The following is a 21,528-nucleotide window of genomic DNA, read 5'->3' as shown; positions in this document are numbered from 1 at the left end:
CATAGTTTTATAAACGTATGTGCCTTTTGGATGCTAATGGATGTACAGGCAACATTTTTCAGTCCTGCCTAAACTTTGCATTTAAATGGGAAGCACAAAAGTTCCTTTACATGGTTTAAATGTTGTATTAATTGGAAAGGCTGCTAATTCCTGACAGATCAACTGACTGGCAAGTTTAAATGTTGTTTTCCTAGCTGTGCAATCTTACAGGGCACTCTTGCTCTCTCTTCCCCCCGCTCTCTCTTCCCTTCTAAATACTAGCAAAATAAATTTTCATATGGAAATAAATGGTATTTCCTTTAATTACCGATGAGTTATTTTAGCACACTGCTCAGTGGATCAGTCTTTGCCTACTTTGACAGTATACATTGATTAAAAAATACAAAATACAAAAATTCAGTATCCTGTTTCTTTCCTTTCCCTTTTTTTTTTTTTCCTCCTCCTTCACAACTCCTTTTTTTCCATTTCAAATGAGTTGAGGACAGCTGATCAGAGCATGCTGAGTCCCACAGGAATGCCCTTGGTTCACTTCAGTGCTGGGAATTGAACTAGGATCCATGAGCTGGTTGCAAGTGCTTGCCTGAGCACTCGCTGCTTCTGGCAGGTGTCTCTGAACTGCTGGAATTTCTTCCTTATTGTCTCACCAGATGTCTCCTCATCTCCCCAGCTCACTTTTAAACCAGTAGTTTTTCTGACTTTATTGTTTTAGATATGGTCCCTTCAGCAAACTGAACAACTCTTCCCTGTGTTTAATTTAAAGGCTGCTGTTCCTCATGAGCCCTCTTTTAGAGGGATTCACATCTCCACCACGTACTGGAGAATAAAACCAATGCATGCCACGGAACAGCCGGTATTTTCTGCCCAAGAAAATGCCTCCTCCTCCCTGCATCTACCTATGGGTTTTTAGTCCCTCTGTGCTATTTGTCTTGTTTAGCCCTTCAAGATGCCCTTGTTCAATGCGTTTCAGCGTTCTAAATAGTAAAACCCATACAAAGTGTTGCTTTCTGCTCTAGTTCAGTTGTCTCCTGGTGGTTACAGTCTCTACTATGGACATTCATATGGAAGTCACAGCCACTGACTTCTCTGTACATAGAGCACTGTGATACCTTGGTGTTTCCTCATTCTGTCTCCAGTTGTACTTTTGTTCCAGTTTCTTAGCTCACTGTTGACCTTTCCTCTTTGTCTTCCCTGATGGAAAATATTTACATACTTTCTGTTCATGATGTGACTTCAGAACAGTTTGCAGCCCACAGTGCCATTCTAATGTTTTTCTGAAGCTGACAAAGCACTTTAAGACTTTCCTCTCTCTTGACCTTCGTACATTAGTCCAAAATGAGGTTTAGCACAGAGTTCACTACATCTTCCGTGTGTCGTCTACGCCTCGCTGTCCTTTGACTCTCTCAGGAAGAAAAGGATTTGTCCATAGAGATGGCTGAAGAAATTCCTCTGTGACTTGTGCAGTTCTGCAGGTAACCTTTTTTGTGGGGGGGTCGTCATCAAGGCTGATTTCATAAATCTACCATGAGATAACGTCTGCAGCTCTGTCTCTGCTGGTGTGTTACCCTTCACTAACTGCCGTTCAGCTTCTCTGGCAGCTTCTAGCTAGATTACAATCAGCTCAACTAAGGCTATTTGGTTTTGCAGATCACTGTTTTTTTCCTTCAATCCATTCTTTGTGTAAATGTCCTGACAGTACTCAAGCCGTTTCATCCTACCCATAGGCCACAAAGGACATGGAAGCATCCTTGCACACTGTGTTACAGACTTTAGGCCGGTACTTCCAGCTGGTAATGCTTCTTGCTCCAAATGCCTCATTCCACTTAAGTTCCTCTGTACTCAAGGTCTCTTTGTTGAACCAGCTTTGCCTGTTTGTCTTCTCCAGTCTCTTGTGCTTTCAGGTAGCAGGTGTTCTCTAGTATCCAGAACTTCCTTAACGCTCATTTTTTTCTCTTTTACATCTGAGGCAATTTATTGAACAGGCAGCAAGCAAGGTTTGTAACAATGTGCAACTGAAAGTTCCACAACCTTAAAGTCCTGGCAGACTTTTTTTAGACCTTATCCATTTTGTTCAGTGCCTTCAGGTTATACCTGACTGGCCTTTGCATCTCATCCTTCTCACAGGTTGACTCAAATGGTGCTTAACATCTGTTGAAGATGAGACAGGACTATGACCTGACAAGCCACCACACCTGGGGAACCTCTACCACTGAGTGTCTGCATTCACCCAACAACTTATTTAGAAGGATGAGCCTTGCCAATAGCATCTGAATATTTATTTGTGTGTGTGTGTGTGCCTTCACCTCTGTTATTTTTATTTTTGCTTGTAGTTGAAACTCTTAGTTGGCTAAATGAAACAGTGCCAGAATCACGTCATCTGGTTAGAATTTAGACAACTCATGTTCTAATATAACGGATGGATGCAGATGAAGAATGGTAGGAGTTACTGAGTCGGGTAGCATGAAAGAAAGGAAGCTGCTACGTTGCTATGTCCCTGGGTCCAACTAATAGAGAGTGTGAACGTGTATTGCCATTAGCAAAAACACACAATGCCTCTATCCGCAGCCAGCCACACTGATCAGCAGACAAAATCTAGCACTCATGCAAGTACAAGCAGCGGGAAATACATGCATTTATACAGTATGGATCCTTCCAGTAGCTGGGTTTAGACACTCTGTCAGGTAGCTGGCACCTACATCCCCAGATCTTCTCAGCTGGTGTCTCTGGCCATAAAAGTCCTCAGAGTCTGCAGCCACACTCCACTCACTGGTAGTTGTCTCTTCTTCCACACAGGTGGATACAGAAACATACATATGTTATGGATGCCTCCAAAAACAGGCTTTAGAAAAATCAGTGTTATCCAGTAGCCTTTGGTTACTTCGGTCTTCCAGGTGCCTTGTGCACAAACTCTTGCACGTGTACACACATGCAAGCAGGTGTCTGGCAGCTGGTCCAAACCCATGGCCCTTCTGGTAGCATCCAGATCCTCTGGTCACACTAGTGCTTGGCTTGGAACTCCTGGTCCCTACAGCTCTTCTTGTTGACTTATCTGGTGGGTGTCATTCCTGGGCCACGGGCTTGTCCTTTGATAACCCTGGAAATAGCCAAGGCAGAGTCCTTGTTGGCATTGATCATGTTGTTGGGATTTTTACACCTTCATCATTCCACTGCCCCTTTACCTTCATATACTTTATGAAGTAAATATTAGGGTATGAATTATGTATCCTAATAAAGAAGAACCAGATTCTGTGACTATGGTGAGAAGTCTTTAGGCAACATGACAAAAAAAATTCATTTATTGTAGTAGTGTCAAGATAGCAGAACTAGATGAAAAGATGCTTTTGTGTAACTTACAGGACTGAAACCAAATGAGGCAACCTCTTATTATGCTTTAAGGCTCCATGGTCTCTACTAATGCAGTAATAAATGTTGGTCTGATGTAGATTTATCCTACCAATGGCATTTACATATATATGAAAATTCAACCTTTGAGTATCATTTGTCAGTGGAAGAATTGATGGCTAGCACAAAAAAAATGACTTCTGAAAGAATTAGAGGACAATTTAGCAGTGATATTGAAAATGTTAAGTGCTGGAGGATTCCAGCTATTTAGTAACTTAATATTTTTAAATATCTTGATTTTTAATATCGTGAAATCTTGTATGTTAGTTATTGACAAGGATTATTTGTAAATAAGTAAACATAAAAGGAGTGAGGGAAGCAGAAACCATAGTTGAGTGTTTTAGCAAATCCCCCAGTGTTTTTGCAGAGTCTTTTAGCTTCTTTGTATGGCAGCTCTCCAAAGACAGATAACTGATCCCAGCAATAATACTGATAGTCAGAGAATGTTTGCTGTTGTGATAATGAAAAAAAAAATCGTTCTGGGAATTAAAAACCTTTGTAAAAGGACTGTTCTGTGAAACAGAAATAGTATTCTTCAAGCAAAGCTCCAAAAATGGGGCTTGCTCCGTCTAGTTGTAGATATCTGAATTCACTCGGGGGAAACTCCCACTGGATTAACAGGACATAGGGAGAAGATGGGTCGCCTCACTGAACACCCAGCTAGCAGTGAGGAACAGCTGTGCTTCTGGGTGAGGTATTTACACTGTGTCATGGCCCAAACTTTAGAGGTCTTTTTTTTTTTTTTTCTTTTCCAATTGACATCTAAAACAGAATTTTAAAACCAAAGTAAACAGCTATCTTTAACTGCATTTTGAAGACTTGATTTATCTCTCTCTTGATGTCAGTGAGAATTTCCCCAGGGACTTGTAAAGTGGGTTAACTGTAAGTGAATAAACATTTATCTTTTTATTTTTTCTTCAGTAGAGTAAACCAAAGCCTCAACTGAAGTCAGTGGAAGCAAAGTTAGGTCAATGATAAATGCTCTAGAAAGTCTGAAACTTGATGCTTCAGGTTAGAACATCCAAAATTAAAGGGTGTTTTCCCTTCTCAAACATTTGAATTTGTATAATGCAACACCGAGAGAAATATACGTCAATGCAATCATGTGCCTCTTGTGTCAGGCTCAAGAAGAGAACGTTGTGGATATCGAATCCTGCGCCGCCATCGCAATTCAGAAGATCAAGTGCATTGCATTAGCAAAACTAAGAAATACAATGAGACGGCCACCCGTGTAAAAGAGATCCTCCTCAGCACAGTCAGTCCAGAGCAGTTCGTTTTAACTCTACTTGAAGCTGAACCTCCCAATGTGTTGGTGAGTCGTCCCAGCAAACCATTCACGGAGGCCTCCATGATGATGTCCCTGACAAAACTGGCAGACAAAGAGCTGGTTCACATGATTGGCTGGGCCAAAAAAATTCCTGGTAAGGATTTCAATCTCTTTTTTGTTTATTTTATTCAATGCCTTGATGGTATAGCACTGTGAATGTGTGGTATGAAGTTCTTATGTTTTCTATCCTATAAAAGTAATGGAGAAATTATAGCTCTTGGTAATTCACTTGGAAGTATTTTGAATCAAACAACCTTACCAATAATTTGATATTTGCTGTTAGCCAAATACTTATTCAGTTTGCTAAAAAGCATAGTTGGTGTTGCATGTAATTTCTACCTCATCAACTATAAATGCCTGATTAATCTGATTAAGGCTATTCATTAAAAGGTGTATTAATTAGATTGCTGTAGGAAAAAAAAAAAAAAAGGTCAAATTGTTTCCTTGAATCTTAATGTAAGGTTTCTGTTGAAGTTGGTGAAAACAGCTGTGTATCCAAGCACTGAGTCTCTGCAATTGCTTCAGCTGACATAGTTGGTACACAAGAGCTTCAGATTGCTAAGTGGCACATAGTATCGATCTCAGAATTATTGTGTGCACTCCTTAAAAACAACAATCAATAAGGATGCTTTGGGTTGTTGGCAACACAAAGAACATGCACTGAAGTGCAGCTACATGTGTTACTGCCTTGAATGTAGCCACTCTCTAATGCAGCTACAGTACCGTGGCAATGTACCATTTCTCTCCTTACAAACTGAAGTAAGTGGTGAACATGTGCAATTTCTTCTCCATGAAGGGCCCACTTTAAAACAGCCATAATAAAGAAGAAAAGACAGAGTAAAAGCAGCCAGAACATAGCGAAGATAGCTGGCAAAACTGTGTGGAAAAAAATGCTGGCTGACATAGACTAAACTGTAGACCATAGCCCTTTAGTGAGAGCTAAGGTGGCCAACTAAATAGTACTGAGCTAAAAGAAGCATTGGATAATTGACAGAGACACAGCAGTGTGGAGCTTAATCTTTAACTTCAGCTATAGTGCTCTGCTAGGAGCAATCCCTGCAGCTATGTGCACCTTGCATGGCTAATGCATTCCGCAGTGCATCTAGAGGTCCTAAGCCCACGGATGTCTGGACTGAGGGGTCATCACAGCGTGGTTCTCCCTTAGATTTTACGCTGAAGGCAAGTAGAGTGTGCCGACCTGTGCCCACATCTTGTCACTGTAAGCGGTGCTTGCTACTGCTTGAATACATGCCCAGGAAGACATGACAGTAATCCTTATATATAGAAAAAAACAGAGTGCGTACACAGTACAGGAGTTAGTCTTCATGGGAAAAATTTTGTACATTCCTGAAACTAAGAATTTAGGATAAGGGAAGTATATGCTATTTCAGATCCAGGTGGAGGGGCTGAAGATGCTATCAGCTCCAACTGCTGGGCTACGTCTCGTCCTTGCAGAGTCTCCGTGGCACAGCCACTGTGTTGGATGGTTCGGGTATGATAGCTTTCAGGTGTGCAAATTCCGGTTTAGGTGCTGGGGCACAAACATCCTAAACTGTGCTGGCTATTTGTACAGCGATAGTGGTTTTGCTGTTAACATGGAGTGCTTTAAACTGAGTGTCAGAATCCTTAATTCTTATTTTCCCTGAGTTAAGGAACAGTGAAAATAACCATCAAGTAAGTAACTGTAAGGGTAAAAACGGTGTCTGTTGCTATAATTTATTTTCTGATTTAAAAAAGCTGATTAATAGATACCATTTCAGAGGACTATGTATAGTTCTGTTAGCCTGGTAGGAAATGAATTGTGGGGGAGTGGGGGGGAAAATAAAGTAATACAGGGAAAACAGTTTTAGGAAATGACCTGATTTTAAGCAATAAAAAGCTTGGAGCTGGAAGCCATCATGCAGCAGGCAGGCTATGACTTGGTTGCCATCATGGAAACATGGTGGGACCACTCTCATGACTGGAGTGCTGCAATGTCTGGCTATAGGCTCTTCAGAAGGGACAGGCAGCACAGAAGGGGTGGTGGTGTGGCTCTCTATGTTAGTGTTTTGATGTTGTGGAACTTGAGGCTGGGAATGATAAGGTTGAGTCCCTATGGGTTAGGATCAGAGGGAGGGCCAACAAGGCAAGCATCCTGGTGGGGGTCTGTTATAGACCGCCAAACCAGGATGAGGAGACGGATGAGGGGTTCTACAGGCAGCCGGCAGAAGTTGCGAAATCGTCAGTGCTTGTTCTCGTGGGGGACTTCAACTTCCCAGACATATCCTGGAAGCACAACACAGCCCAGAGAAAGCAGTCTAGAAGGTTTCTGGAGAGCGTGGAAGATAGCTTCCTGATGCAGCTGGTTAGTGAGCCTAGCAGGGGAGGTGCCCTGCTAGACCTTCTGTTCACAAACAGTGACGGACTGGTGGGAGATGTGGTGGTCAGGAGCTGTCTTGGGCAGAGTGACCAGAAAATGGTAGAGTTCTTTATTCTTGGCAAAGTCAGGAAGGGGATCAGTAAAACCGCTGTCTTGGACTTCCAGAGGGCTGACTTTGAGCTGTTCAGGACACTGGTTGGCAGAGTCCCTTGGGAGGTGGTTCTGAAGGGCAGAGGAGTCCAGGAAGGCTGGACACTCTTCAAGAAGGAAATCTTAATGGCTCAGGAGCGGTCTGTCCCCACATGCCCAAAGACAAGCCGTTGCAGAAGAAGACCGGCCTGGCTGAACAGAGAGTTGTGGCTCGAGCTTAGGAGAAAAAAGAGGGTTTATAATCTTTGGAAAAGAGGGCGGGCCACTCAGGAGGACTATGAAGATGTTGCAAGGCTGTGCAGGGACAAAATTAGAAAGGCCAAAGCTCATCTGGAGCTGAATCTGGCTACTGCCATTAAAGATAACAAAAAATGTTTTTATGAATACATCAACACAAAAAGGAGGACTAAGTAGAATCTCCATCCTTTACTGGATGCGGGGGGAAACTTAGTTACAAGAGATGAGGAAAAGGCTGAGGTGCTTAATGCCTTCTTTGCCTCAGTCTTTAGCGGCAAAACCAGTTGTTCTCTGGATACCCAGTATCCTGAGCTGGTGGAAGGGGACGAGGAGCAGAATGTGGCCCTCATAATCCATGAGAAAATGGTTGGCGACCTGCTACAGCACTTGGATGTATGCAAGTCGATGGGGCCGGATGGGATCCACCCATGCGTACTGAGAGAACTGGCGGAGGAGCTGGCCAAGCCGCTTTCCATCACTTATCGGCAGTCCTGGCTGTCAGGGGAGGTCCCAGTCGACTGGCGGCTAGCAAACGTGATGCCCATCTACAAGAAGGGCCGGAGGGTAGAGCTGGGGAACTATAGGCCTGTTAGTTTGACCTTAGTGCCAGGGAAGCTCATGAAGCAGATTATCTTGAGTGTCATCACGCGGCACTTACAGGGCAACCAGGCGATCAGGCCCAGTCAGCATGGGTTTATGAAAGTCAGGTCCTGCTTGACGAACCTGATCTCCTTGTATGACAAAGTGACACGCTTAGTGGATGAGGGAAAGGCTGTGAATATGGTCTACCTTGATTTCAGTAAGGCTTTTGACACTGTTTCCCACAACATTCTCCTCAAGAAATTGGCTGCTCGTGGCTTGGACTGGCGTACGCTTCGTTGGGTTAAAAACTGGCTGGATGGCTGGGCCCAAAGAGTTGTGGTGAATGGAGTCAAATCCAGTTGGAGGCCGGTCACTAGTGGAGTCCCCCAGGGCTCAGTACTGGGGCCAGTTCTCTTTAATATCTTTATTGATGATCTGGATGGGGGGATCGAGTGCACCCTCAGTAAGTTTGCAGATGACACCAAGTTAGATGCGTGTGTCGATCTGCTCGAGGGTAGGAAGGCTCTGCAGGAGGATCTGGATAGGCTGGACCGATGGGCTGAGGCCAACTGTATGAGGTTCAACAAGGCCAAGTGCCAGGTCCTGCACCTGGGGCACAACAACCCCAAGCAGAGCTACAGGCTGGGAGATGAGTGGTTCGACAGCTGCCTGGCAGAGCGGGACCTAGGAGTACTGGTTGATAGTCGGCTGAATATGAGCCAGCAGTGTGCTCAAGTGGCCAAGAAAGCCAACAGCATCCTGGCTTGTATAAGAAGCAGTGTGGCCAGCAGGTCTAGGGAAGTGATTGTCCCCCCCCTGTACTCGGCTCTGGTGATGCCGCACCTCGAGTGCTGTGTTCAGTTTTGGGCCCCTCACTACAAGAAGGACATGGAGGTGCTTGAGAGAGTCCAGAGAAGGGCAACGAAGCTGGTGAGGGGTCTGGAGAAGAAGTCTTACGAGGAGCGGCTGAGGAAGCTGGGATTGTTCAGCCTGGAGAAGAGGAGGCTCAGGGGCGACCTTATCGCTCTCTATAGGTACATTAAAGGAGGCTGTAGCGAGGTGGGGGTTGGTCTATTCTCCCACGTGCCTGGTGACAGGACGAGGGGGAATGGGCTAAAGTTGCACCAGGGGAGGTTTAGGTTGGATGAACTTCTTTACTGAAAGGGTTGTTAGGCATTGGAATAGGCTGCCCAGGGAAGTGATTGAGTCACCATCCCTGGAGGTCTTTAAAAGACGTTTAGATGTAGGGCTTAGTGATATGGTTTAGTGGAGGACTTGTTAGTGTTAGGTCAGAGGTTGGACTCGGTGATCTTGGAGGTCTCTTCCAACCTAGATGGTTCTGTGATTCTGTGATTCTGTGAATATTTGAAAAGGAAAAAACACAACTTCTATTTACAAGTTTTTCTTCAGTTCTGTGGGATTTTATTTTTTGGTTTGTTTGTTTACTTTGAACTATGTCAGTTTAGAAAAGCAAACAAAAATTTTAAAATTGAAATTATTATTTTTAAAAAATTGTTTCCAAATAAAACACAACTTTGACATTGATCACTTTTAGCTTGTTTTCAACATACATCAGAAATAAAACAATTTTCTTGGCAATAAAAGAATTGTATGAAGAAAACCTGTTTAATCATAACCGTTCAAAAAACAGTTCCTGGGAATGTTGACGCTTTATCGTGTATGTTTGTTTTTTCTGATCACTCACGTTACACAGAACAGAAAAAAAACATTAGGTTAGAATAATGCCAAAAATAGATGTGACATTTAATATGTTCCCAGTCGTGAATTATATTACAGTATAACACGGCATTTGGAGCATCTACCTGAATGTGGATTTGTTTATTTATTTTTCCTTAAAAGTGACTATGATGACTAAAGCTCAGGACATAAAATTTCAGTTTTCAAAATTCCTCCCTGAAGCTGATCATCTAGATCCATGCTCTGGATCACAGAGTCTTCGAAAAAAAAAATAGAGTTGTTGACTAACGGCCCAATGCGTCATAATTTTACTTTCTGTAAAGCTGAATATTTGATATTGTAGCTGGGTGATAAGAAACTCATTTTCACTCCTAAATTATTATTGGATATTATTTTGACAGTGAAAACAAATGTTTTTTTTTTTTTCCTTCATATCCTAGTGCTATATATATAAGATGCTGATAAAAGTTTTGTCTACAAAGAAAAGATAAATGCTTACATATATATTTTCTCCTTATTTAATGTTTAGTGACCTTCTTTTACTATGAATCTTACTCTGTGACTGTATTTTTGACTGTACTTTCAGCATATTGGATTGAATTTTTGTTGTTGTTCAGAAAAATAGAAAGCAATACCTGGATTTTTTTTTTTTCTCATGAATTGCAAGGATTTTAATTCTATGTTATCAGTGGGAGGAACATAACCTCTATAACTGCCTTTTACTTTGTTGTACTAGTTTAAGAGAGTTGAACAGAGTTCATAGCTGGAGCTGTACTGCTAATCAATAAGATGTTGTCATAATATTGAAGTTTGGATTCATTATGCAACCTGGTTTGTTGTTGGCCAGAGCAGCGTGTCTTTTGATAGTTACTACACACCCAGCACTTTTTTCTTTTTCCTGTGCTGTTGTGGCAGTCTGTCTTAGTAATTTGTATTAAAAGATTAGATATAATTTAAAGGACATGATTTAAAGGACATGTACTACAGCCACAGAAAAATGAGCAATTTAATGTACTCTGCAGCAAATGAAAAGGGTCTTTAGACACTTTGAAAGAAGCTGTAGTGATAATGTGCTGTCCTCAACCTTTAAAACATGATGGTTTTGAAAAGGAAAGGGATGGTTCTAATAGTTGTGCTCAACGTTCATAAATCTTGTTGGTGCTGGTAATGCATATTTAGTAGGTGACATCTGGGATAAATCTAGATCTCTAATTAGCTGTAGATTGAAAACTGGGACTTGGTTTGACAGCTCAACAGAGATTTGTTTTTAAATCCAGTAACTGGTTGTTTATGTTACAGAAAACAGCACACGCCTGTGTAACTGTTTATTTCAATAAATCCCTAAAATATCTTTGGGCTGTTGTTTCCCAGGAAACCATCACTGTCAGTTTATCCTATTCACACTTCCATGAGTATTTTTCTAACAGCACTTTTTAAATTATGAGAGTTTGGGTCTGGCAGATAATCTGCTGTTGGCTGTGAATTCTGTAGTAAATTTTGTGACAGTGAAATCCACAAGGGAAAGTACAGCTCATGGGCTCTTGTTTACTCTTCTCATAAAATAAGGAGTAAGGCTATGGATTTTGAAAGGCAGCACTTCTAGCAATGAAGAGAGAGTAAGCATTACCCAGTTTATGTCAACCTAAGGATGTCACTGACTGTCTTCCAGGCTAGTAGTTTAATAAGATGAAAACATCTGGAACATTTGTATAAATCACTGCGAGCAGGTTCTGTGACAGTGCAAACGTACTGTGTGCCTTTTAAAACTTCAGACAATTGAGCTGCAAGAAACCTGTTTCCCATGGCCAGCCCCTGTAATGATTTTTCACTATTCAGAGATGTAGATGCCAGCTCATCTAAAAGTGTAACACCTTTGCTAGGAGCTTATCTTAAGCCTCTCTGCTTTGAAAACTTTGGCCTGATCTTGGTTTTGAACAAAGGTGCAGTTTGGCCACTGAGCTGGTCTTCATCATACCTGTGTTTTATTCCTTGACTGTCTGCTTTCCTGCTTGCCTCTTGGTAATTGACATTTTTCTGTTTTCTGTGCGTGGTTGTTGGCTTTGTTTGTTTGTTTTTGTTTTGTTATTTATTTATTTTCCTTTTGTGTGCATTTTGTTTCTCTTTATTTGACTTCTATGAGTCTTTTCTACCAGTCCTTTTTTTTGCAGGAGAAGGAGCAGGGCAATGACTTTCTCTTCTGGCTGTGAGGCAGTGTTATCTGGCACTTGCTATAAGTTCTGAAGAGAAGGAAATGCTGGAACAGACTTATGCACAATTTTGTGTTAATTCTGTTCTTGCTTCCAGGATGCTGTGTATGGAGGCAGTAGGGACACTACTACCTTCATCAACTGCCCTTGTCTTTATTTTCTGGTTTGCTGCAATTTTGAGGAAGGAACGCATGAAAGTGTTGGGATGGGATTAACGCCTGCCATTTACAAAGTGGGTGATAACACAGAGGCACCAAGATGTGGGTTCCTTCATGGGCAACCAACAAACCCAGAAACATGTCTGTCTTATGAGTTAAAGCAAATAAACAAAAAACCCTACAAGCAGCAACCATATACATTATGGGAAAAGAATGGTCTATTTTGTTAGGAGTCCTCTCCAGCACAGTGCAGTTATCTCTAAGAGGTGTGAGTTTTGTGAGTGATTTTCCTGTGCTTCTCAGAAGGCTGTGGGACCGTCAGGTGCCCAGGTATAAGGCAGGTCTTCGGCTTTCACTTGCGTGTCAACAGCCGTACAGGAGCAATTGCACTTCAGCATTACTCTAATTTATTTCAAACGTTTTGTGGAAGATTTGACAAGGATAATCACAAATATTCACGTTCTCTTCTGAGATGGCAGCGTGGAACTTCTGATGACAGTGTTTCCTTTTCTGGCTTCCTTCACAACTCATGTCTCTTTCTGTTTCTTACATACTTAGTCTTTATAAAAACAGAGACATTAACAAGTTGATTCACTTGATGCTGTTTTCATCATTTTAGGCTTCATTGATCTCAGCCTCTATGACCAAGTGAGGCTCTTGGAGAGCTGCTGGATGGAAGTATTAATGGTGGGTTTGATGTGGAGATCAATTGACCATCCTGGGAAACTAATTTTTGCACCAGACCTTGTACTAGACAGGTAAGAGAAATAAACTTTTTGAGGGCCCTTCAGTTGGCATGTTTGGAGAGGAGCCATGAACAGTGAGAAGAGGATGAAATATTGGAGATGCTGTTAATGGTTTATTTAACAGTATCATTTACTTGTATTTGTAACAATAATGACTCGAGGTTTCACATGCTGAGCATAAACAGTGACAGTCCACTAATTCCTCTAGCACATAACAGTGTTCAGTATCTCTGTTTTTCACTGGCTTTGTTGATTTTGGTCCTTTTGTTCTAGGGCTCTAGATGCCAACATTGTAGATAACACCAATACAATGTGCTACATTGTCAAACAATTTCTTAGATCTGATAGATTTTCTTCCCCAAACCTCAAAATAAAAAGTAGGCATGGTTTCAAGCCATATTTTAGTTATTTTATATAGTTGTTTTTTTTTCCTGTCCTTAGTGCAGACTTCATAGATAGCTACAATAATGAGCTTTCCAGCACTAGCCAAAAGGGATTTAAAAAAAAAAAAAAAACCTAGCTCTTTAGCACTGAAAGTTTTTTGTTTTTTGTTTTTTGTTTTTTTTTTTTTCCAAGCTAAAGCAGGCTGTTTACAAGTTTAAAAAATTATTTCTCCATAACTATGTACCAGCAGGGAAGAATATGGATTAGTAAGGATGTTTTTCTGTAGTACCTTGGTACGTATTTGATCTGGGCTTCACATTAGTAAAAAGTCAGGGAAACAATCTACTCTATTGGCTAGGTTTAAAATATCTCTCAACCTTTTCAACCTGGTGAAATTCATATCTGCACCAATTCTGTGGCTCGAGCTAAATTATAATCATCATCATAGATACAGAAAGCAAAATGGGTTAGTAAGAGAAATAAATTTGATTTAAAGAAGATTTGAAGTCAATTGTGATTTGCTCATATAAAACTCAATGCAGGGACATGCTAGATTGTTCAATGCAATGATAAGAAATTGCTGAAAATGTATGACACAGTTAGTTCCTCGGGAGCTAATATGAGCTGAATAGAGCAGGCTTATTTGATACATTCCTTCATGTCCTCAAGACGTGGCTGGGTGGGAGCTAACAAACATCTGGGCATTCTGTAATTTTTTTATTTTGTAAGACCTGCTTATGTGAAACTCATCTGTAATTTGGTCGCTTTTATCTTAGCCGACCTTGAGACAACATTCCCCAGGTAATCTTAGTAGAGAAGTACTTCTCTTATGCTTGTGCTCTTGTCTTGAAACCGGCAGCTACCTGTCCTCCTCCAAAGCTCAGAGTACTCCTTTGCCAGAGGCACAGGGGAAAGCAGGCAGTATTCAGGCAGCAGCCTCTCTACGGGCAGTACTTTCTGCACCTGGTTTGTGTTATCTGCCCGTGCCTGCCTCACAGCCTGAGGGCTCAGCGCCTTCCTCTAGGGAGCCAGGAGAGGAGTGCCTCATGGTAAAAATATTATTAAAAGTAATCTTGTATTACAGATAGTGCAAGAAGCGTCCCTTTGGGGTCACTGTGTCGTAGAGCTTAACTACTTTTTAAGTCCAGCACTTTTTTTTTATTATTATTTTTATTTTTTTAAGTATGAAACAGTAACTTATGTGGTTTAACATTTCTGCTGTTTAATTTCAAGCCCATTAGAATAGCTTCTAGTATTTTTATTTATTTATTTTTTCTGATCATGCACAGTGTATTCTGAAAATGGTACTGTTTCTAACATCCAAAATGGAGAAAGGTGCATTCAGCAGACGCTGCCTTGTTATTACAAGAAATTTATTTTGGGGGGCCTTTCTTATTTATTAGGCCTCTGTCAGGTACAAACAAGGATGTCACAGGTTGTGGTATTAATTCCTGGTGAAACAAATCTGGAAAATATTCAAGGAGGTGCTGTGCTCTGCCCAGTACTACATAGTTGAAAACTGATTATCCAAAATTATTTTGTCTGTGAGGTTAAAGCCTCTTAAAGAAATGCAGTCATACTTACCTGTGGTCAATCCTGCAAGCACTTTAAACACTTTAAAGAGAAAATTAGTTTCTTAGAGGTGCTGACCTTTTATGCCAGTGTAATTTTCCATTTAGATTTCATGACAGAACCTTTTGAATTCTCCTGAAGATGAGATGGATAGGCCTTTGCAGCCTTCTTTGTGCTATGACTTTTATCTGTCTGAGTCAGAGTTCCCTAATTCTACTTTTCTGGTAACATTTTAAATGTGTTTCCATAGGGACGAGGGGAAATGCGTAGAGGGAATTTTGGAAATCTTTGATATGCTCCTGGCCATGACCTCGAGGTTCCGAGAGCTGAAACTGCAGCACAAGGAGTATCTGTGTGTCAAGGCAATGATCCTCCTCAATTCCAGTGAGTACACAATTGCCTCTGACACTCACCAAATTATACTTATTTCAACTGTGGCTGGGAAATTATTCTGTAAAAATGGCAGAAATATCAAATGCAATAAAGCCATTGAAAGAGAAAAATAGAGAGGGACTTCTAACCATCAGATCATACAGATTTTTGCTCAAGAAACTTCTAAGCGATACTGTTTGCTGGATTTAGTGTCTATATCCTGTTCTAAAGAACCGAATAAAAGACCCCAAATTTGAAAAGCTTCTTACATGGTGGGGTTCGTGACCCAGTCTGTGGGTATGTTCTTTTCAAATGTTGATCCCTGTGATCAATGAGAAATTTTGCTCAGATCTCTGTGGATCCTGGTCATGAGTAGTGCTGCTGCACAGCTCTGCAAGCCTGTTCTGAATTCTAATAAAACTAGTTACTCAACTGAGTGATGATTAATTGTGCTTAAATATTTCTATGTAATGGTAATTAGTTGGTAAAAATAATTGAATGTACTCAACAGTTCTGCAAGATGAATTTAAGGACAAAAGTTTTGCTTTGCAGCCTTTTACACAAGGCAACTAGGAATGTGTGTTTGTCCACCTTTAGGCAGTCTGCAGTAAAATCACTTTATTCTCCAGAATATTTTGCAATTAACATTGTCAAAAAAAAAAAAAAAAGGCAAAACAAAATAACATCTGTATAAAGAAAGATGATACTCTTTACATCTACTGTTTCCAGCAAGAAGTTTCTGCATAACTCTCAGCAAGATTCTGCAGGGTGGTAGTCCAGCTGTTATCAGACTTGTTTATAGACAGATACCACTATTTCAGTCAACAATAAGGCTGTTTCTTTTCTTTATTATTTACCAAAAAATAATAATCATCAGCAATGTTTTTTTCAAAGCTTCTACTCTCAAAAAATAAAATCTCTCTAATTGATAAATTATATCAATAATACTACTGCATGTTTCCAGACTTTCCTAGTGGTAATTTCTTCCTTTCTCCCTCCTCACTCTCCTTTTTTCTGTTTTTGCTGACTTTTAAGGTCAGTGCAGGCAGGTGCTGTACTATGGCACCCTGGTAAGCTGTAGGGAGCCTGTGTCAGGTTGGGTCAATGAGCACTGTCTGTCTCTGTGTTCTCCTCCCTCCGTAGGATATAACCAGAGAAGAAAGTTTTGTTTTGTTTTGTTTTGAGCAAGAAGGGATTAGAGCAAGCATAATGCTATAGTTCACGGTAGAAACTAAACTACATAGCACAGAGAGATTCAAAAGAAAAAACCCTGGAGAATGGAGAGCACATCTGCTTCCCCACAGACTGAGAGCACAGGGCTCAGTTAGACTGAAGAGTCTATATTCAACACATTGTCTTGGGAGGATTTGGGAGAGTTATTCAGTATGCAATTGATGTAGACATCAGATCTGGACAGAGGAGTGTAAGTTGGAGCTTGGTGTGGTAGATGAAGCATTGTTTGTATAGTGCTGGGGCTGGAGGAGTCAGGAAATGTAACTTCTCTGATCCTGAGAAATGTCATATCAAAGGAAAATCCACAGTCGTAGCCTTTTTCTTCCTCACAAGCAGTATTTCTCTCTCTTCTCTGGCTAGGCATGTTTCCCTTGTCAGCAGAAGAACCTGAAAGCAACAGGAAGCTGCATCACCTGCTCAATGTAGTCACAGATGCTTTGGTGTGGGTTATTGCAAAGAGTGGAATCCCCTCCCAGCAGCAGACAACTCGTCTGGCCAATCTGTTGATGCTACTCTCTCATGTCAGACACGCAAGGTAAATTTTACAGAACATACGTAATGTGTCAGGTGCGAGTGTCTGTTTACAGCAGCAAAATAAGGCTTGAACTCTGGAGCACTCATGAGGGACTCTGATACTGCTGTTCGTCTTGTTTCATTGTAAGACTATCCTGCCTAGCTAGACTAACTAGAGAATATACTCAAGTGTTGTCTGGCAGTCAAAATGTTGTGTTAATATTAAAATGGTTTCTTGACTATATTGCATTAAGTCACTCCTGTGTACCTGCCTGAAATGTTAAACGATAAAAACACAAATTCAGCCTCCCAATAAAATAATAATAATAATAATGATAATAACAATAACAACAATAATGATAATGATAATGATAATAATAACAACAACAGTAACAATAATAAACAAACATAAAACACCAGCCAGAAACCAAAATTCTTCTGGCCAAAAGAAAAGTCTTTCTCAAACTTGATGAGCAGTGGGAAGTTTGGAGGAACGAGGTGCAGTTTGGGTACTGTTTTTGCCTCAGGCCACATTTGCTGTGTGTCCCAGGAGCAACGATCAGTTCTCCTATTCAGAACAGAAGCGTTTCTGCCAAGTGTCAGTAGAGCAATGCCAAGCTCCTGCTTTCCCTGTGGGAAGCGGCCCTTCCTCTCCCTTCCAGCTTCTGGACCTCCTTGAATTGCTCCTCTTTGCTTGCAGTACAGCAGTCCCAAACCCAGGGCCCTGCAAACAGATGCTTTGATTTTCAGGCTTTGTCATCTTGAGTTATTACCCAGAGACCAGCTACTCACAGAACTGTCTTAGCTCTTGGCTGTGGAGCGTGTGTCCCCGGGAAATCTTTGTGAGGGTCCTGGGGTGACGCCGGAGCATGCAAGGAGAGGCAGGGACAATGGAAGTGCAGCCACCTTGCAGGTAGGCTTCCTGAGAGAGAGGGTGGCAGCAGCAAGAAACTGACTGTGCTGAAGGCAGCTTTTAGCAGCCAGATTTTTAACTGGTGGCAAGTTTGACAGCCGGCCCTAAAGAGGGTATCAGCACCACCTGGAGCTGAGCTCAATTCATAGCTCTGATGCGCTGCTGTGTGACACCGCATTGACAGGGGCTCTTGTTCTGGCGTGGCATGAATAAATGTCATGAATCTTTGCAAAATGTGGATCTTTTCTTACTGAAGTAAGAGCTTTTATGCTATGCCTGCCTCAGCTGAAGTCTGGAGACTACTTGTTGTGGCCCATCTCCCTCACATTGCTTAGCACTGGTCAGTCAATTATAGACCATTCTGGAAATAATCGATGCTCTCAGCCTGGATTGCCAAATGATGCAGGCCTCGTGAGCTGGGTGTAGGAGGGGGTCCTTTCTTTCTTCTTTGCCGTTAATATATTTATAACCCATGAATTGCAGCGGAACCTCATTTTTCTGGAAGCATTGCCTCCATCCCAATCCAAGCCATTTGCTCAGCTATTTGCTGGCTGGCTGCTGCTATTTCCACTGTGATTAATTTGGTGCACCTGGTTTTCAGCCTCAACATCTTGAGTGTATCTGAGTGCACATGTATGTCCAACCACTATATTTCAGTGATAGCCATCGCCTGTCAATCCAGACAGCAATACAGCCACAGTGTTCAAGCTAGCAAGGTGTCACTGTACCTTACTGTATGACAAAAAAAAAAAAAAAAAAAAAAAAAAACATTTAAAGCCTGTAGACATCTTCGGGATCTAACGCTGGCATGCAGAGGGAAGCAAACTGCTTGAAGTTGAGCAGCATAGTTTGGTCTTCCGACTCAGCCAGTCAAGAGAGGTAGGTGGTCACTACATGGTGTAAATTCCCCTTTTGTTTATAGCTGCAGTGTGCGGGCCTCCCATGTTTATGGCATCAAAGAAGCTTTCTCTTTCATTTCAATAGGCTTGATACATCTGAATTATTTTCTGAAGTCAGTTTGTGTGGGGCAACAAACTGCTTGGTTCTCTAGAATAGTGTTGGGATGTCATTACTGTTGGTAGTGCCAAGTGATCCCAGGGACTAAATCTCTTAATTCCCAATAAAATTAAAAAAAAAAAAAAAGAGGACTCTTGAAGCCATGAGTGTGTCTTCCATCTCTGTACTGTAAGACCCAGATTGCTGAGCTTTTTTTTCTGTCTTTCTTCGCAGTAACAAGGGGATGGAGCACCTGCTGAGCATGAAGTGTAAAAACGTGGTCCCGGTGTATGACTTGCTGCTGGAGATGTTGAACGCGCACACTCTCCGAGGGCAGAGGAAGTCCCCAGTCACACACCCGGAATTTGGCCCATTAGAACAAATGGAGGCTGTGGACAGTCTGCGCAGCGGGGCGACCCAGTAATTCTGCCGGTGCCTGGAGATGTGAAGCTTGTTCAAAGCTATGAGAGCAAACGAAGCCACTGTGGTGGGACTGCTGAAGTGTGACCTAGCACGAGTCCTCATCTCTTCTGGATTTACACAGGGATATCCTGGGAAATGCTTGTGAGATGTGCTCCTCCCTCCATCCGTGTTTCTGACATTGTAATAGCTGCACTTTTATAGTGCCTTTCCTGAGACTCTTAAAAAGCACCTTATGAAATTAAGCCTCAGAACAGTCCTCCAAGACAGGAAATTACCGCCTCTCTTTTTTAAAGGCAACTGAGACAAAGCGATAAAGTGACTGATTTAAGATGACAGAATAAGTCTGTGTCAGGGCTAGGAGTCAGGACCCAGGGCTCTGTCTCCCAGACCAATACTTTTAAGCACTGACGAGAGGATCTCCTCTCTTGGTGTGCGATTGTGTGAGTGTACAGTGTCGTTTGGGACCGATCTGCTTACCCGTGTGGGCTGATCCCTGGGGAATGCCTGTTTTGCAGTGTATCTAGATAAAGTGCTGAGAGATGTACAGTGTAAAGGACTTTCCTCTATTCTTAAATATGCAATGGCTGCAAGGGCCTTCATTTGAAGGCCGTTCAGAATAGCTTCTAGGGCCAGTTCAGAGCCTCTTCAGTAACGTAAAACCACGCTTATGTTTATATTCTGTGAACCTGTTCTTAACACATTATTATGTGTGTATAATTCTTCAGTGCTTTACACAATGACCAAACTGCCTGCTTATTTTTGTCAATGCTAACCTTTGAAATGTGTTTTGTCTGTGAGATTAATACGTTGTTTTATATATTTATTAATGATGTTAAATCTATTATAATACTTAGCTACAAAAGGTTGCTCTGTGAATATTAACTATTTGCATTTGTATATGATCTGCTAACCAGGGCTTGTGAAATCAGCTAGAATCAAACTATCTTCCCTCCCTTTCAGACTAGCCTGTGGAATTACGTCCTGCCCACCCAAAGCCTCCCACAGCAAGGGGCAAGGCAGGGGACTGGAAGCTAAGCTGGGACCTGCTTTTGCCTGCTTCCCTCGGGTTTGCTGCCTGCTCATTTTCTAAACGTGTGACACTTTAAGCTGTGCTTTTCGTATTTTGTACAGGATCCTTCAAAGAGGAGGAGGCTGATAGTTCCAGCACTTTCTTTGCTTTGCAACTGTGATGACTTGTTTGACTTTCACTTTGGATGCTGGCTTAAGCCTCCCTGTTGTGCTGATTTCTGCATGTGTTTACAATGCACTGAGCAAAAAATAAGAGGAAATAGCTCAGTAAAGAGCAGGATGGCATCGTTCATTCTGACAACTGTCAATACTGCATTTTGGTGTGAGCTAGAATTGCAATCATTGTAAATGGATATGTTTAATTATAATACATGCATGTTCTGGGCATTTCAGGCATGGTGAAATTAAATCGGGACCACCCCAAAAGTCCACTTTGAGCCTGTCTTTTGGATTAGGGACTTGACGTCGTATGCCATTTGCATAGTTTGAATATTATTCAAGCCTTTGATCCTTGTGGTTTTTTAAAGCCAAGGACGATATTTTTTATAGGAGGGGCATAAAGCATTTTCAATGAGTTGTGCGAACGTGTCGTCTTGTTTTTGACCTTGTACTATAACAGATGCTGCTGATGGTTGAAATTTTTACTAGTTACCTTTTTATTGTTTTTAAGAAATGTAATATAGCAGTGCCCTTTCAAAACAAACAAAAAAAAGTGTAAGATTTACTAAAAAAAAAAAAAGGGGGAAAAAACGAAGGTACAGTCTTGAATTCATTGGTACCATACTCATTCTGAGTTCAGCTGTGAGGCAGACATGTTTCAGTGTTTCTTGGGCTTGCTCACCTTCTGGCCTAAACACCTGTAGTGTTGCTCTTTCTCTGGTTTTCCTTCTCTTGTGTAATCTTTTTGTTTAATACAATTTTTCGAAGAAATCTTTAAGTGATTCTTTTTTTGTTTGTTTTGCTTTAGAAGTGCTGAATTTATGTGCAATCTTGAAACACATGTCATAGAAAATGGGAAAGAGTGGGTGTAAATCATAACATTAATTTCTAAATGAAAATTTGCTCTGGATTGACGTAAATTGACGTGCTGCAGATTCATGCCACGTTGTGAGTCATACATGCTGCTACTAGCACAGTGTAAAAAGGAAAATGATGTGATTTTTACCAGATTTTTTTTTGTTTTGGTAAATATTTTATTTTATTAAAAGTTACTAGTAGTGGTTTAAAACC

At 41.4% G+C, this 21,528-nt stretch overlaps 1 protein-coding gene across 3 annotated transcripts in view; it reads left to right on the top strand.

Moving 5' to 3' along the window:
- ESR2 (estrogen receptor 2) overlaps nucleotides 1-21,438 on the top strand; it is a 50,954-nt gene extending 29,516 nt beyond the window's left edge. For all 3 annotated transcript variants that reach the window (XM_040559670.1, XM_040559672.1, XM_040559671.1), the window contains exons 5-9: nucleotides 4,521-4,820; nucleotides 12,737-12,875; nucleotides 15,070-15,203; nucleotides 16,785-16,959; nucleotides 19,081-21,438. In XM_040559670.1, the coding sequence (XP_040415604.1) occupies nucleotides 4,521-4,820; nucleotides 12,737-12,875; nucleotides 15,070-15,203; nucleotides 16,785-16,959; nucleotides 19,081-19,270 (938 nt within the window). In that variant the 3' untranslated portion in view covers nucleotides 19,271-21,438. The remainder of the gene's footprint in view (nucleotides 1-4,520; nucleotides 4,821-12,736; nucleotides 12,876-15,069; nucleotides 15,204-16,784; nucleotides 16,960-19,080) is intronic.
- Nucleotides 21,439-21,528: the final 90 nt, after the last annotated feature.

Source organism: Cygnus olor, chromosome 5 (genome assembly GCF_009769625.2).
Source record: "Cygnus olor isolate bCygOlo1 chromosome 5, bCygOlo1.pri.v2, whole genome shotgun sequence".
Taxonomy (NCBI): Eukaryota; Metazoa; Chordata; class Aves; order Anseriformes; family Anatidae; genus Cygnus; species Cygnus olor.
This window is presented reverse-complemented; position numbering and strand designations above follow the sequence as displayed.